Here is a 14,897-nt window from a genome sequence, read left to right as displayed (position 1 = left end):
CTAATGGCATCTCTTTTGTAATTGACAAAATGTTGGTTATAGTAAATGCAATTTACCCAATCTATGCTTTTGTTTATAGTTGACCACCAGAATAATACAGATTCAAATCCTGTGGCTATTTGATTTCAGGCTTTAAACTCATCTGGTACCCCCTGGGGCACTCCAATAACATCTATATAAACATGAGGATCAAAAGACCCATGAGGGACACTTCTTTTACTGCGGTGGTGGTTCTTTTTGCTGGATTGATGAAATGCCAGGGTAAAAGGGATGGCCAATTGTATTAGAACACAAGTGCTGCTCCAGTTACTTGGCAGAGTACCCAATAGTTGTCTACCACAATACCACCATACATCTGCTCAGGGATGAACAAGGGCAGACTGATGGGTTAGTTCTTGGAAAGGTTTAGACTCACTGCATCCAGTTAAGCTTCCAAGGAATGCCAAATTTCCCCCCTGCTGTGACAGACAGGAGGTGAAATTGGCATTTATAGCTGGAGGTTGGATGGATGGCCCTCGGGGGCTGACCTGCAGGACGTTTAGCTTCTGGGAATAGCAGTGAGAGGGTTTGACATTTCTTATTGCCCCAGGCTGTGGGGTTTTGGAAGAGAGCTACCATACAGTCCATGCCTGGGTGGTTGGAGGACCATCCAAGTAGAAAGGGGACAATCTGGGTTTCTGGTCTGCCTGTTGCACAAGCGTAACAATCACTTTTATTTAGTGTGCGGATGGAATATTTAATCCATTCTAGCCAGGTATTTGCATCTTGATACCCTGTTTCAATAGCTAAAGTTTGCTTTAGGTCATTGACTTCTACTATAGCTACCTTAGTTTTGTCATTTGATATGAAGCGAGAAATAGTTTGATTTTATGGGTTTGGTGAGAGGGTGGAGGAGGAGAAACAAAGCACATTTCAAAGAACCCCACAGGGTCCTTTCCAGTTATATCTGCTCCTAAACCATAGAAGTGCTCTGAGGTGGGGTTAGAATTACTGGAGGGTAGGGGTAGTAATGGAGATAAGTAATGGGTTGCACTGATGTGTTTGGCAATTGGGGTGGGGAAGGTGGTTCCTTTGGTGAGGTGGAGGTAGGGCTTTAGGGCAGAATCTGCAGTCCAGCCCTGATACTTGGTGGTCCATATAACCTCTCCCCAAATATAACAAGTGAGGGCCCATACTGTCCTCCCGGAGGGACAAAGATACTTTTCTGAAGAACTGAGCTGTCTTTGACTTTTTAGGTCCACACAAGATATGGCAAGGCAAGCATCAAATGTAATTGTTTGGGGGAAAAGTGATCGGGTTACATTGATAATAAGGTGTCCTTGGTAACTAAAGGAAAAAGAAGAGGAAATAGGGACAGATTAGACTTTTCATTTTAACGTTACTATGGTGGGAGTTGGCCCTGGAATGATGGTCCATGGCTTTGGAGAGGGTGACACCTTGACTTGGGTATGATGGGTCCACCCCTTTTCAGCAGGTCGGACTGCTGTCTCAGTTGTGAGGAGCATCAGGTAAGGTCCTTTCCAGGTGGGCTCAAGCTTTCCCTCTTTCCAGCTTTTGACAAGGACGTGATCTCTGAGTTGGTGTTGGTGAACTGGGAATTTGAGGGGTGGAGTCTGCACTAGGAGGCCTTGAGTCCTGAGGGAGAAAAGGGTAGAAGACAGACAAAATGTATAGTTTTCAAGGACTGATCTTTTGTTTCAAATTTAGGAAGGTCAGTAGTAGAATTTAGGTAGGGCAGCCCGTAGAGCATTTCATAAGGGGACAGGCCAAGATCTTTCCTAGGGGCAGTTCAGATTCTTAGTAAGGCAATGGGAAGACATTTTGTCCATGGTAACCGAGTTTCAAAGATTAGTTTGGTTAAATGATGTTTTTTAGAGTTTGATTCATTCTCTCTAACCTCCCTGATGAGGGCAGGTGCTAGGGAGTATGATATTCCCATTTTATCCCTAATACTTGGGCTAGCCCCTTAATGATGTATGCAGTGAAGTAGGTCCCATTATCCAAATCAATGTTTTCTATTAGTCCAAACCTGGGTGTGATACATTCCAACAGAGCTTTGACTATATTACTGGCTGTTGTGCTTGGGAAGGGAATGGCTTCTACTCAGTGGGTGAGATGGTCTACTATTAACTAGTAAATACTTGAGGCAGCCTATTGGGGGCATTTCAGTATAGTCAACTTGGACACTTTGGAATGGCCTTAACTCTGGATTTCATCCCTGGGAGGTTGCCTTTTTGAGGTTTGCTTATTTAGTTTCAGTGAAAAGAAATAAAGATCAGACTGTTACTGTGTCTATGTAGAAAGGGAAGATATAAGAAACTCCATGTTGACCTGTACCCTGAACAATTGCTTTGCCCTGAGATGCTGTTAATCTGTAACTTTGCCCCAACCTCTTTGCCCCAACCTTGAGCTCACAAAAACATGTGTCGTATGGAATCAAGGTTTAAGGGATCTAGGGCTTTACAGGATGTGCCTTGTTAACAAAATGTTTACAACTAGTATGCTTGGTAAAATCATCGCCATTCTCCAGTCTCGATAAACTAGGGGCACAATGCACTGCGGAAAGCCGCAGGGACCTCTGCCCTGGAAAGCTGGGTATTGTCCAAGGTTTCTCCCCATGTGATGGTCTGAAATATGGCCTCGTGGGATGGGAAAGACCTGACTGTCCCCCAGCCCAGCACCCGTGAAGGGTCTGTGTTGAGGAGGATTAGTAAAAGAAGAAAGCCTCCCACAGTTGAGATAGAGGAAGACCACTGTCTCCTGCCTGCCCCTGGGAACTGAATGTCTCCGTATAAAACACCATTGTACATTTGTTCAGTTCTGAGATAGGAGAAAAACTGCCCTGTGGTGGGAGGCGAGACATGTTGGCAGCAACACTGCTTTATTATTGTTTACTCCACTGAGATGTTTGGGTGGAGAGAAACATAAATCTGGCCTACGTGCACATCCAGGCATAGTACCTTCCCTTGAACTTATTTGTGACACAGTTTCCTTTGCTCACATGTTTTCTTGCTGACCTTCTCCCCACTATCACCCTGCTCTCCTGCCACATTCCTCTTGCTGAGATAGTGAACATAGCAATCAATAAATACTGAGGGAACTCAGAGACCAGTGCCGGTCTAGGTCCTCCGTATGCTGAGCACTGGTCCCCTGGGCCCACTGTTCTTTCTCTATATTTCATCTCTGTCTCTTATTTCTTTTCTCGGTCTCTCATCTCACCTGACGAGAAATACCCACAGGTGTGGAGGGGCTGGCCTCCTTCATCTGCTGCCCAACGTAGGTGCCTTTCTCTAGGGTGAAGATACATTAAGAACATGAGCATTGAGGACAGTCGATGAGAGATTCCCAAGTACGTCCATGGTCAGTCTTGCAGGAAGCTTGTGTGCTGGGAGGAACCCAGGGTAACAATGGGAAAAACTGAAAGTAAAAATGCCTCTTATCTCAGCTTCATTAAAATTCTTTTAAGAAGAGGGGGACTTAAAGCTTCTACAGAAAATCTAATTGTGCTATCTCAAACAATAGAATAATTCTGCCCATGGTTTCCAGAAGACAGAACTTTAGATCTAAAAGATTGGAAAAAAAAAATTGGCAAAGAATTAAAACAAGCAAGTAGGGAAGGTAAAATCATCCCACTTACAGTATGGAATAATTGGGCCATTATTAAAGCAACTTTAAAACCCGTTTCAAATAGAAGAAGATAATGTTTCAGTTTCTGATGCCCCTGAAAGCTGTGTAATAGATTGTAAAGAAGAGGCAGAGACAGAGTTCAAGAAAGGAATGGAAAGTTCACATTGTAAAAATGTAACAGAGTCTGTAATGGCTCGGTCAAAACAAAATGTTGACTACAAGCAATTACAGGAGGTAATATATCCTGAAACATTAAAATTAAAAGGAAAAGGTCCAGAAACTTCAGGGCCATCAGGGCTAAAACCATGATGGCCACCTCCTCCTCAGCCAAGTTAGTGCTGGAGGAGGGAGCCTGAAACTAGGCTCACTGCGACTTGGCCAGCAGCACCCATTATTGCCCAACCTGCAGTTCACTACAGTGAAGGAGCAATTCAGACTCACCTTGCAGCATCCTGTCTGGGTCACTTCCTCTTGCTGAGGTAGTGAAAATAGTAATCAATAAATACTGAGGGAACTCAGAGACCGGTGCCGGCGCAGTTCCTCTGTATGCTGAGCGCCAGTCCCCTGGGCCGAGTGTTCTTTCTCTGTACTTCATCTGTGTCTTATTTCTTTTCTCAGTCTCTCCTCCCACTTGATGAGAAATACCCACAGGTGTGGAGGGGCTGGCCCCCTTTAATTAGTTTTTCTGCACACGATGCAACCCTCCACTATTTGTCTGGTGAGGGTGTATATTCCTATGCACCCATAGACTCTAAGGACTGTATCACACATAGCTTGAGGACCCCAATAAGATCCTTGATGAAGTTGTGACAATATTTCCCTCATAAGAGGCTTAGATAACATTTCCCTTCCATCTGGTAATACCCACTTTCCTTCTGGGTTTTCTTTAGCTCCTGATTTTTTTAGGTTTTCCTAGTCTGCATGGGAGAAGATGGGGAGTGCAGTTGTAGGGGGAAGGTGAGGGGTTAAATGAAAAATGGGTGCAGCTTGGGAAGAGGCAGCTTGCTTGGCCATTTGATCGGCTAGATTATTTCCCCCACTTTCAAAGGAGAGGTTCTTTTGGTGTCCTGGGACATGAACAACATATTTCCTTAGGCAGCTGGAGATTATCTAATGCTTGTATTATTAACTCTTTGTGGGCTAGGTTTTGACCTCTACTGTTGATAAGGCCTTGTTCAGTCCAGATTTTTCCAAAACTATGTACTACTCCAAAAGCATATTTAGAGTCAGTATAAATTGTTCCCTCCTGATTTTGTACAAATTTTAAGGCTTGATTTAGGGCAAATAGCTCACACCTTTGTGTGGACCAGTCATTTGGTAATCTTCCTGATTCTATTTTTGTGAGGGTATCTTCATCAACTATGAAGTATCCATTATGCCTTTTCCCCTCAATTACCTGGAAGGAATCATCTATGAAAAGATGTTTCCCTGTTTGAAAAGGAGTTTCACATAGGTCTTGTCTAACTTTGGTTTGGCAACTAATTAGGTCTAAACATTTATGCTATGGTTTCTTTGGGTGTGAGTTCCCTGTTACTTCTGGGTTTGGATTTCCTATTAGGAAAGCAATGGGATTTAGGGAATTCTTAGTGGTTAGTGCTAGGTCATCCTTTCTAATGGTGGGAGAGCTTCATATTTTAAAATTCTTGAGTAAGCCATCTTCCTGCCTTTTGGTTGAGAATAGTTCTGACTTGGTGAGGTGTGCTAACAATGAGGTTTCCCCCAAAGGTTAATTTTCCGCTTTCTTCTGTTAGCAAGGCAGTTGCTGCTACAGATTGGACACATGCAGGCCACCCATGGGTTACTGGGTCTAGAATTTTTGACAAAAAGGCTATGGGCTGCTGGTGGCCCCCATGATCTTGGGTGAGTACCCCTAAAGCCACTCCCTTGTTTACACTGATGAAAAGATGAAATGGCTGCTCTAGGGAGGGTAGAATGAGAACAGGGGCAGTTACTAGTAAATGTTTTAATTTTTCTATCTGTCGCATTTCTGGTTGGGTCCAGATAAGTGGGGGCGACTCCCTCTGAATTGAGTTTTTGGTATAGCAGTTTTCTTTCTAGGGCATAAGAGTCAACCCATAGGCAACAGTATCCAACTAAGCCTAAGAACGTTCTAAGCTCCTCTTTTGTTTCTGGCAGAAGTAGGGATATAATACCTTCAATTCGTTCAAACCCAATCCTCCATTTGCCTTTGCTGATTAAAATTCCTAAGTACTTTACTTCAGGCTCTACAAACTGAAGTTTACTTTTTGAGACTCTTAATTCTTCTACTCTTAGAAAATTAAGGAAGTTGATTGAAAATGCTGTTACCCATTCTTTGTTTTCCCCTGAAATAAGCAGGTCATCCATGTACTGGAGTAGGCATATGCATGAGGGCAAGGAAAATTTTTCTATGACTTGTTTTAAATTTTGACCAAAAGGATTTGGAGAGTCTGTAAACACTTGTCCATGGGTACTGTTGTTTTAAACCAGATCGGGGGTCTTCCCACTCAAAGGCAAACAAGTCCCAGCTGTCCTCCACTAAAGGGCAAGTCCAGAAGGCACCTTTCAGGTTTTACAGTGAACCATTCATAGTTAGGTGGGATTTTGCTGTTAATGGTGTAAGGATTGGGAGCAGCAGGGTATGTAGTTTGAACTACTTGATTAATAGCCCAGAGGTCTTACACTAGCCAGTACGACCCATCTGGCTTCTTTACAGGTAATATTGGTGTATTATAAGGGGGTATACAGGGTTCAAGATGTCTATCATGAACAAGGCTTTCAATTATAGGTTTTAAACCTATCCTAGCTTTTAAAGGAATAGGGTGTTGTTTTCTTACTACTTCCCCAAGAGTTTTTAATTTGACCTTTATTGAGGAAACTCATAATTTTCCTTGATTTCCTTCTTTTGACCAGATATTAGGATGGATATACTCTTCATCTATAGTAGTGAGTAAGTTTAGAGAGGTGGGAAATTTTCCCTGGTTAACATAGAGGCCTAAGCCTAATTCTAGCATTAAATCTCTTCCTATTAGGTTAGTTCCTTCCTCTGGTATTAACAAAAATTTTATATTAGCTGATCTATTTTTATATATGACTTTTGTTTCCTCTAAAGTTTTTGCTTTAAATCCTTCTCCCTTCACTCCTGAAATAAGGAGTTCTTCTTGTGAACAAATTACACCAGATGGGGAATGATAAACAGAGGAATAAGCTGCCCCTGAGTCAATTAAAAAGGTAATAAGCTTGAATTTGGGTCCCACCTCTAAATTTATCAAGGGCTCTTGGTGGAACTCAATATAGAAAAGACAGAGCCCCTGACCCTCCTAATCTTCCTCAAAAGCCATAAGGGGGATAACTTCCTTTTCTTTTTCCCATTCAGGGCATTCTCTTTTAATATGATCTATTTTTCCACATTTGAAACATTTATTTTGCTTCTTTTCTCTATTTCATGGCTTTCTGGCTTGATCCCTTTTCCTTCTGTGTAGGGTCTGACAGCCAGGGACTTAGAAGATTTGTAAGTTCTATTTCCCTGGGCTGCCTGTTAGGGAGTTGTAAGGTGGACAACATAATTTTTGCGTTTTGCTTTTGCTTTTCTTCATCCCTCCGTACACATACCTTTTGGGCCTCTCTTAAAAGTTCCTCTATGGAATGGTCTTTCCAATTTTCTATCTTCTGTAATTCCTTTGTGATGCCTGGCCAGCTATCGGTGACAACGTGGAGCTTTAACATCCCTTGTCCAGGTGGGTCCTCCACATCTAAACCTGCATATTTCTTCATCTGTTCCTTAAGTCTGTTAAGGAATTCCATGGGCCCTTCATCTTTTCCCTGTTGTGTATTAAAGGCTTTAGTAATATTCTGGGTGCAGGGCACCAATTCTCTAATTCCTTTAATTATTTCCCTTAGGTCTCTCATATTTCTTCAATAGGCTATATTGTTATTCCATTGGGGATCTTGAGGAGGGAATTTCTGTTCAGCTGCAGGGATGTTTTGACTGGGGCGGGGGTGGTTCTCACGCTCCCAAAAGGTCATAGCAGCCCTACAGATAATGCTTCTTTCCTCTTCTGAAAAGAGGATGCCTAGGATGTACATTAACTCGGCCCAAGTATACAAGTGGGGGCTTAAGAATTGATCAATTTGATCTGCTACTCCATAGGGATCATCTAAGAGTGGTTTTAGTTCCCTTTTTAGGCTTTGGACTTCTGAACTGGTTAAGGGGACATTCACAAAGCCAATGCCGCCTCCTCCTAGAGGAACTTCCCTTAAGGGAAAAAGGTTTGCAGCCAATCCTCTAGAGGTAGTGGGGAAAGGGAAGTTTGGATAACCTTCTTACATTGTTCTATCTCATGTTGAAGCCTTCCTAAGGGAGGGCTGGGGACAGCCCCAAGAGTCAGGGTTATAAGGGAGGGAAATAACAATGTGAGTTGGGGAAGAGTTTGAGGCAGTTGCAACTGCTGGAGGGGGAGGGAAGTTAGTAATGTTTGGAGGAGGAAGTTGGTCTATAGGAGGGGGAAGGAAGTTTGGTGGGGGAAGTTGGTCTAAGGCAGCCCACGTGTTAGACTTTTGGGGTGAGGGATATAAATTTCTTGAGAGGAAGTAGTTTCTGGCTTGTGTCCTGTAGTTTTATGGACTAGAGGATGACAGGCCTCTGCCACCAACACAGGGTATAGTCTATTTCCTCCAGGGAGATAGGACTTTTGTTATTGACATACTCTATTAAAAGTTGACAAATCCATTCCTCACTAGACCCAAACTTTGGCTAGAAGACTTGAAGGTTTGAGGATATGTTCTTTGGTCCAAATAAAAAATCAATATTTTATCACTTGCTGCTCTTTCTTATGTTTAGTTCTTTCATTATCCTTCCAATATTTTAACATGAGACCTAGAGGGCTATCTGAGTGTATTTTATTGCCCATCTTTTCCTTTTTATCCTGTCTTGCTTGGGCTATTTCCCATCCTAGAAGTTTTCGGTGTTTCCTGAGTGTGACCCCTAAGTGGGGGGTCAACATCTCTTACTAGAGATTTCTTGTACCCTCTACTCTAGAGGCTCAACCCCCTTACTGGAGGTTTCTTGCACTCCTTTGCTTTTGCTTCATCCACCTCTGGCTGCTTCCACAGAGTGAATTTAGGTCCCTCTTAGCATTGGCATGTTGATGTAAACCCCACGACAGGAATCCAGCGTAAGCCATATGAGTTGACCACAGAACTGCAGTTCAGGACCACGCTGGCTTCGCACTCAATTGTGCAGCTCACCCACACCTTTTCAACCTCCAGGATGCCCTGACCACCAAGAAATACTTTACTGCCCCTGTGGTTTTTCTTACCATAGTCTGTGCACAGTTACCTGGTCACTGCAGTATTTGTAGGCCTTTTCCTCCCATGTTGCTGAGAGTCCTGGTTTTATTCATCACACTGGGTGGAGCTCAATTCCTTATTCCTGAGGCCACTGCAATAAGGCAGTGGGATGCATCTCCTCATGACAGGGGGTTGCAGACCCTTCCCCAGAGGAGAATGGGATCCCTGATGAGCCCCCAAATTGTTAGAAACAAATGCTTGATGCCACAAAGAAGAACCAGCACTCAGGCAAAAAGGTGTCTCAGAATGGCAATTTACTTCTGCAGAACAGTGCTACCTGCATCAGCCACGATTGCAAGAGCACACCGAACAAAGGAGAAAAGGGGTTTTTATCCCTAATTCCTGTTTCTGTGTCCTTTCCCCATTGGCTGCAGTTGGACCTCACAATCTAAGCTATCCAGATTGGCTAAGACTTAAACTTCTCCAAATAGGGTAAAAGACTTAAACTTTTCCAAATGGAGTAAATGCACAATTTGCAAAGGGAGGAGGGGAGGGAGAGACTGTTATTAACTAGGCAGGAGGGAAGGCATGTCTAGGCATATCTGGGTGCAGCAAGGAGGGAAGGGTTGGTCACAGAACAGAGAGAAAAACGAAGTTTGAAACTTTTTCCAAATAAGGTAGTGAGATGAGGACTTTGAAGGCCAAAGCAGGGAGAAGGGCTAATTTACAATCTTACAACTTATAACAAGAAAGTTAAGTTTTGAAGAGGAACTTAGTTGTTCTAACACCAATATCTAGTCCCATATCTGCTTCTGTTATGGGTATATAAGGTATCCAAGTTATCAGCAGTGAATCTGTACAGGTTTGCAGCAACCTCAATTCTTGCCTCCTCAGAAAAAAGAATTTGAGGGTCATGAGGCAGAAAAAGAGACCAAGGCAAGTCTCAGAACAGGAGTGGAAGTTTATTAAAAAGCTTTAGAGCAGGCACCAGGTACAGTGGCTCACACCTGTAATCCCAGCATTTGGGGAGGCTGAGGTGGGTGGATCAGCTGAGGTCAGAAGTTCGAGATGAGCCTGACCAACAAAGTGAAACCCCTTCTCTACTAAAAATAGAAAAATTAGCCGGGCATGGTGGTAGGCACCTGTAGTCCCAGCTACTTGGGAGGCTGCGACTGAAGAATAGCTTGAAACCAGGAAGCGGTGGTTACAATGAGCGAGGTCATGCCATTGCACTCCAGCCTGGGTTAAGAGAGAGACTCCATCTCAAAAAAAAAAAAAAAAAAAAAAAAAAGCCTTAGAGCAGGAAAGAAAGGAAAGTACACTTGGAAGAGACCCAAGCAGGCAACTTGAAGGACAAGTGCCCCACTTAATCTTGATCCTGGGACTTTATAAGATGGCCCACTTCCAGGGTCTTGGACCCCTTCTCCCATGATTCTTCCCTTAGGGTGGGCTGCCTGAATGCACAGTGCCCTCCTTACCCTTAGGAAGTGAGCATGCGCAGTGTGTTTAAGAAGTTGTACACATGCCCATCTGAGGCTTTCTTCAGTTTTCTGGCAGAATGCCTCTGGAAGGTCATACTCCACCACTTTGTTTTTTAATGAACATGCCCAGGCTCACTTGCTCATTTCCTGTGATTTTACTGGAAACTGATTACCAATCTCAAGTATTTTCATCTGTTTGGGAAGTTGCCTCTCTTAGGTACCTGAATTCAATTAACACTTTAGTGGGGCAGCTTGGACCATCGGGAGATTGTCTCTCCCTGGCACTGATGGCCAAGTTATCATTTTTAGAGGGACAGTGTGGTAACTCCCAACCATCACTTGACTATAGTCAGACATTCCTAGTGGGTAGGTGGTAGGGCCCCCTCCTGCTCCACTCATGCCTGTCTAACTACTTGTAATGTTTCCCCCCACTCAAGAGCCCAAGACCCCAAATCTTTGGAGGAAAATGGATGAAGGTCAGTCTTTTGTAACTGCTTTCTGCTGACAGAGGGGTGGTGGTGGTGGTTCTGTGGGTCTTGGCCTCTTGCTGTCAGGGCAGGAGGGTGACTCAGTGGGTTAGCAAAAGTGGTATCCAGCCAGGTCCAGGGGCAGAATTTTGCCTACTTTCTGTCCACTGATGAGCAGTCTAGCGGTTCCCTGTAGAAGGGTACCTCTTGAATATTGAGAGGACAGTATACCTCACGGAGGACCATCTGGAGCTTGATGGCCTGGGGGTGAGAGGAGACAAATTGGGTTTAGAATTTAGAAGACCTGAACCAAAAAGGTGCAAAACTAGGAGAATAACAAGTGGTCCTAAAAAGGAAAGAACCCAGGAGAACCATTTCCAGGCTCCTTCCCTATCTAACCAACCCTGAGAGGCAAGTTCCCATAATAAATGGAGGCTTGATTTGGAAGTCGTGTGATGTTGTCCTGTACTTTTCACAGTTGGTTTACCCAAAAGCAATACTTTTCATCTAAGGCTAAACAAAGTCTTCCTGGTGCTGCCATTAGCATATATAGTCCTCAACAATTCTGGAGGGAATGCAAATTAATACAGCCACTCTGAAAAACAGTATGGAAGTTCCTCAAAATACTAAAAATATAACTACCATGAGATTTAGTAATCCCACTACTAGGTATTTATTCAAAAGAAAGGAATCAATATGTCAAAGAGATATCTGTATTCCTATATTTAGTACTAGACACAATAGCCAAAACATGGAATCAATGTAAGTGCTATTAATATCTGAATGGATAAAGAAAATATGATACACATAGAATATTATTCAGTCATAAGAAAGAATGAAATCCTGTCACTTGCAGCAACGTGGATGAAACTGTAGGTCATTAAGTTAAGTGAAACAAGCCAGGTACAGAAAGACAATTATTGTATTTCTCATGTGGATGCTAAGAAAGTACAGCTCATGAAAATAGAGAGCAGATTGGTGGTTATTGGGGGCTGGGAAGGGAGGCAGGGAGGATAAGAGATTAATTGAGTATAAAAATACAGCTAGATATAAAAAATAACAAGATGTAGTGTTCAAGAAATCAGTAGGGACTATAGAAAACAATCTACTGTATATTTCAAAATAGCTAGAAGAGAATAATTTTAATGTTCCTAGCATAAAAGAAACATTTAAGGTCATGGATATTCCAATTATCCTGATTTGATCATTATCTATTATATGAATATATCAGAATATCACATATACTCCAAAAATATATACATCTAGCATGTAGCAATTTTTTATGTAATACATTATTTCTCTGGGGTATTTGTTTTTGTGTCAAAGGGAATTATAAGAGCAGAGGTGGAATATAAGGGGAAGTAAAACTCTAGGTTCTTGATATACTCTTCCCTCCTGGACAGCTTCCAACCTTCTACACCCCACCTGAAATAGGCTTGGAAATTATCTTTCAAGGCTAAATAATATAGATAGATAAATAGAGAAAGATACAGTGATAGCAAAAGAGATATATAATTTCTAAGCAATAATATCTGAGGAAACAAGTAGGTCAGAAGATAACAGCAGAACAATGTATTTATACAGGGCTTGTGTGAAAAGCTTAGCTGTGTTGTCAGGATTAATAGAGAATTATATAATAGGTAAGTTCACATGAGACAGGAGAAGAGAAACATAATATTCTTGCCTCCTATCTGCTTGGTCTTGCTCTTCTTTTATTATGCTGGGCCTTGGGATGGAAATTTCAGAGAACAGAATCTATCATAATTATTTCCTTCTCTGTCTTAGGACAAATACACAAGTCTGACACCCCTAATTTAGTATATGTGTCCCCATCCCCTATCACAGATTTGGTGGAATTAGTAAATAAATGAGCCATTCTCATTCTTGAAATCATAAGATACATCTATGTGCAAAGAAAGAGTTGCATGAAACATAAAGCCAGAGGACATGTCTTATTCAAAGTACTTAATAAAAGGAATTGGACATAAGGATGGATTGGTAAATATAAGCAAAAGAATACACATACTGGCTTAGGTGAAAAAATGATTTTCTAGCAAGCATAGGTGTCTTAATCAGAACCTGCAGCCCTGGAATGTTTCAAACTTCCTAACAGTGTTTCATCAGAAGCTGGACACCACCAGTCAGAATGAATGAAGGATTCCTATGTCAGGTATGCTGTTGGCCCTCACCCAGGTCCTGAGTAGATAGTTCACCAAATTCCCAATGACTAAGAAAAGAAACTCAGATTTTCAAAGTCTTCTCTTCAGCAAATGAAGTTGGAAGCATCTTTGTGTCTTTCGGTGAAGTCACCTGGAGACCCATGGGTCAAGACTCTGTCAAGTTACTGATAGGGGTGAGGGCACTGTGAGAAGACAGCACAGTCAGCACATTCAATCCACAGGCTACCAGAGGACACAGACCCATGAGTCCTGAACAGACTGGTGGCTCTGAGTTTCAGGACATCATTTTTTTTTTTTTCTAAGAAAAAACTAAACATGAAGATCCTGGCAGCCGTGCACATCCTACCATAGCCTGTCTCCAACTCCAGCAGACAAGCCAACCCATTCTTTCTCCACCTCACCCTCTACATATCCTTTCTTAGGAATACTCCCAAGATGCTCTCACGGATTTGCTTGGTCTTGACACCATAGATTATGGGATTGACCATGGGTGGGAAGAGCAGATAGAAATTGGCAAGGAGGATGTGGACATGAGGGGCAGCATGGCGGGCTACACGGTGCATGACTGAAGAGATGACCACAGGTGTGTAGAAGGCTAAGATGGCACCTATATGAGAGACACATGTCCCAAATGCCTTGTAGCGGGCCTCCTGAGAGGCAAGCAGTAGAACTGCCTGAAGAATAAAGATATAAGACAGGATAACAAAGAGCAGGTCCAACACCACAATAAACATGGCCACAGCAATGCCATAGATATTGTTGAAGCTAGTGTTCCCACACGCCAGCCTCACCACAGCCATGTGTTCACAGTAGCAGTGAGCGATCACTGGGCCTCGGCAGTAGTGGAAACATCTCAGCAGGAAGGGGAGTGGAGTCATTAGTGTCACAGCCCGGGCCACAGCAGCCATGCCAATCTTGGTGACGAGGGACCCAGTCAGGACCTTGGTGTAGTGCAGTGGCTTGCAGATAGCCACATAGCGGTCAAAGGCCATGGCCAGCAGCACTGCTGACTCCATGATGGAGAAGGAGTGAAGAAAGAACATCTGGGCCAGACAGGCAAAGAAGTTGATCTCCCGATCCCTGAACCAGAATATGGCAAGCATCTTGGGCAATGCTGAGGAGGAAAGGACCAGGTCGATGGCTGCCAACATGGCCAGAAAGAGGTACATGGGTTCATGGAGGGCTGCATCAGCCTGGATGATGAGAAGGAGGGTGCAGTTTCCAAGCAGGGCCAGTGTATATGCTAAGCAGAAAGGGATGGAGATCCAGATGTGCAGGTGTTCCAGGCCTGGAATCCCCACCAACAAGAAGGCAGTTGGATGTGTTAAGGTGATATTGGAGGCTGACATGGCTCCTGGGAATTCTCTTCCTCCTTATCTGCTTCCACAGGGCTCTTCCAGAGAATATTCAATATCAGCAGAATTACAATGCTCACATTCAAACTCTGACCATTCTTGTCAGATTAGTTCTTAGACCCATTTTTAGACATGAAAAGAAATTAGAAAATAATCATATGTATCATGAAATATTATGCGTGATCCTTGCCCTTAAGGTGTTTATAAAAACACTGGGTGCTCAGGACATTTAATTCCAATAAAGCTAGTATTACAAAGCAGCCTTATTGAGAAATCAAGTGGAGGAAGAGCCTTTTGTGGCCTGCATGTGGCCAAAAGCAACTTTGTAAATAATATAGATTGCTGCTTAATTCAAATCATACCCACAAACATTTACCGTCACTGTCTACCTATTGCCTTCCAATTCAAACTACACTCCCAATTATGAAAGAGTTTCTGCCCTGAAATGTCAATCTTGGTCATATGAAAAATAAATGTAGTTAGCACTTTCTAATAATTCACTTCCCTACAAGTTCTTCA

The 14,897-nt window shown here is 42.9% G+C and overlaps 1 protein-coding gene across 1 annotated transcript; it reads right to left on the bottom strand.

The window, feature by feature from the left end:
• Positions 1-13,350: 13,350 nt before the first annotated feature.
• LOC100979729 (olfactory receptor 52K2) lies at positions 13,351-14,415 on the bottom strand. The gene has a single exon (XM_003804655.6). The coding sequence runs from the start codon at positions 14,370-14,372 to the stop codon at positions 13,428-13,430; it is 945 nt and encodes a 314-aa protein (XP_003804703.3). The 5' UTR covers positions 14,373-14,415; the 3' UTR covers positions 13,351-13,427.
• Positions 14,416-14,897: the final 482 nt, after the last annotated feature.

Source organism: Pan paniscus, chromosome 9, assembly GCF_029289425.2.
Source record: "Pan paniscus chromosome 9, NHGRI_mPanPan1-v2.0_pri, whole genome shotgun sequence".
In the NCBI taxonomy this organism is placed as follows: Eukaryota; Metazoa; Chordata; class Mammalia; order Primates; family Hominidae; genus Pan; species Pan paniscus.
This window is presented reverse-complemented; position numbering and strand designations above follow the sequence as displayed.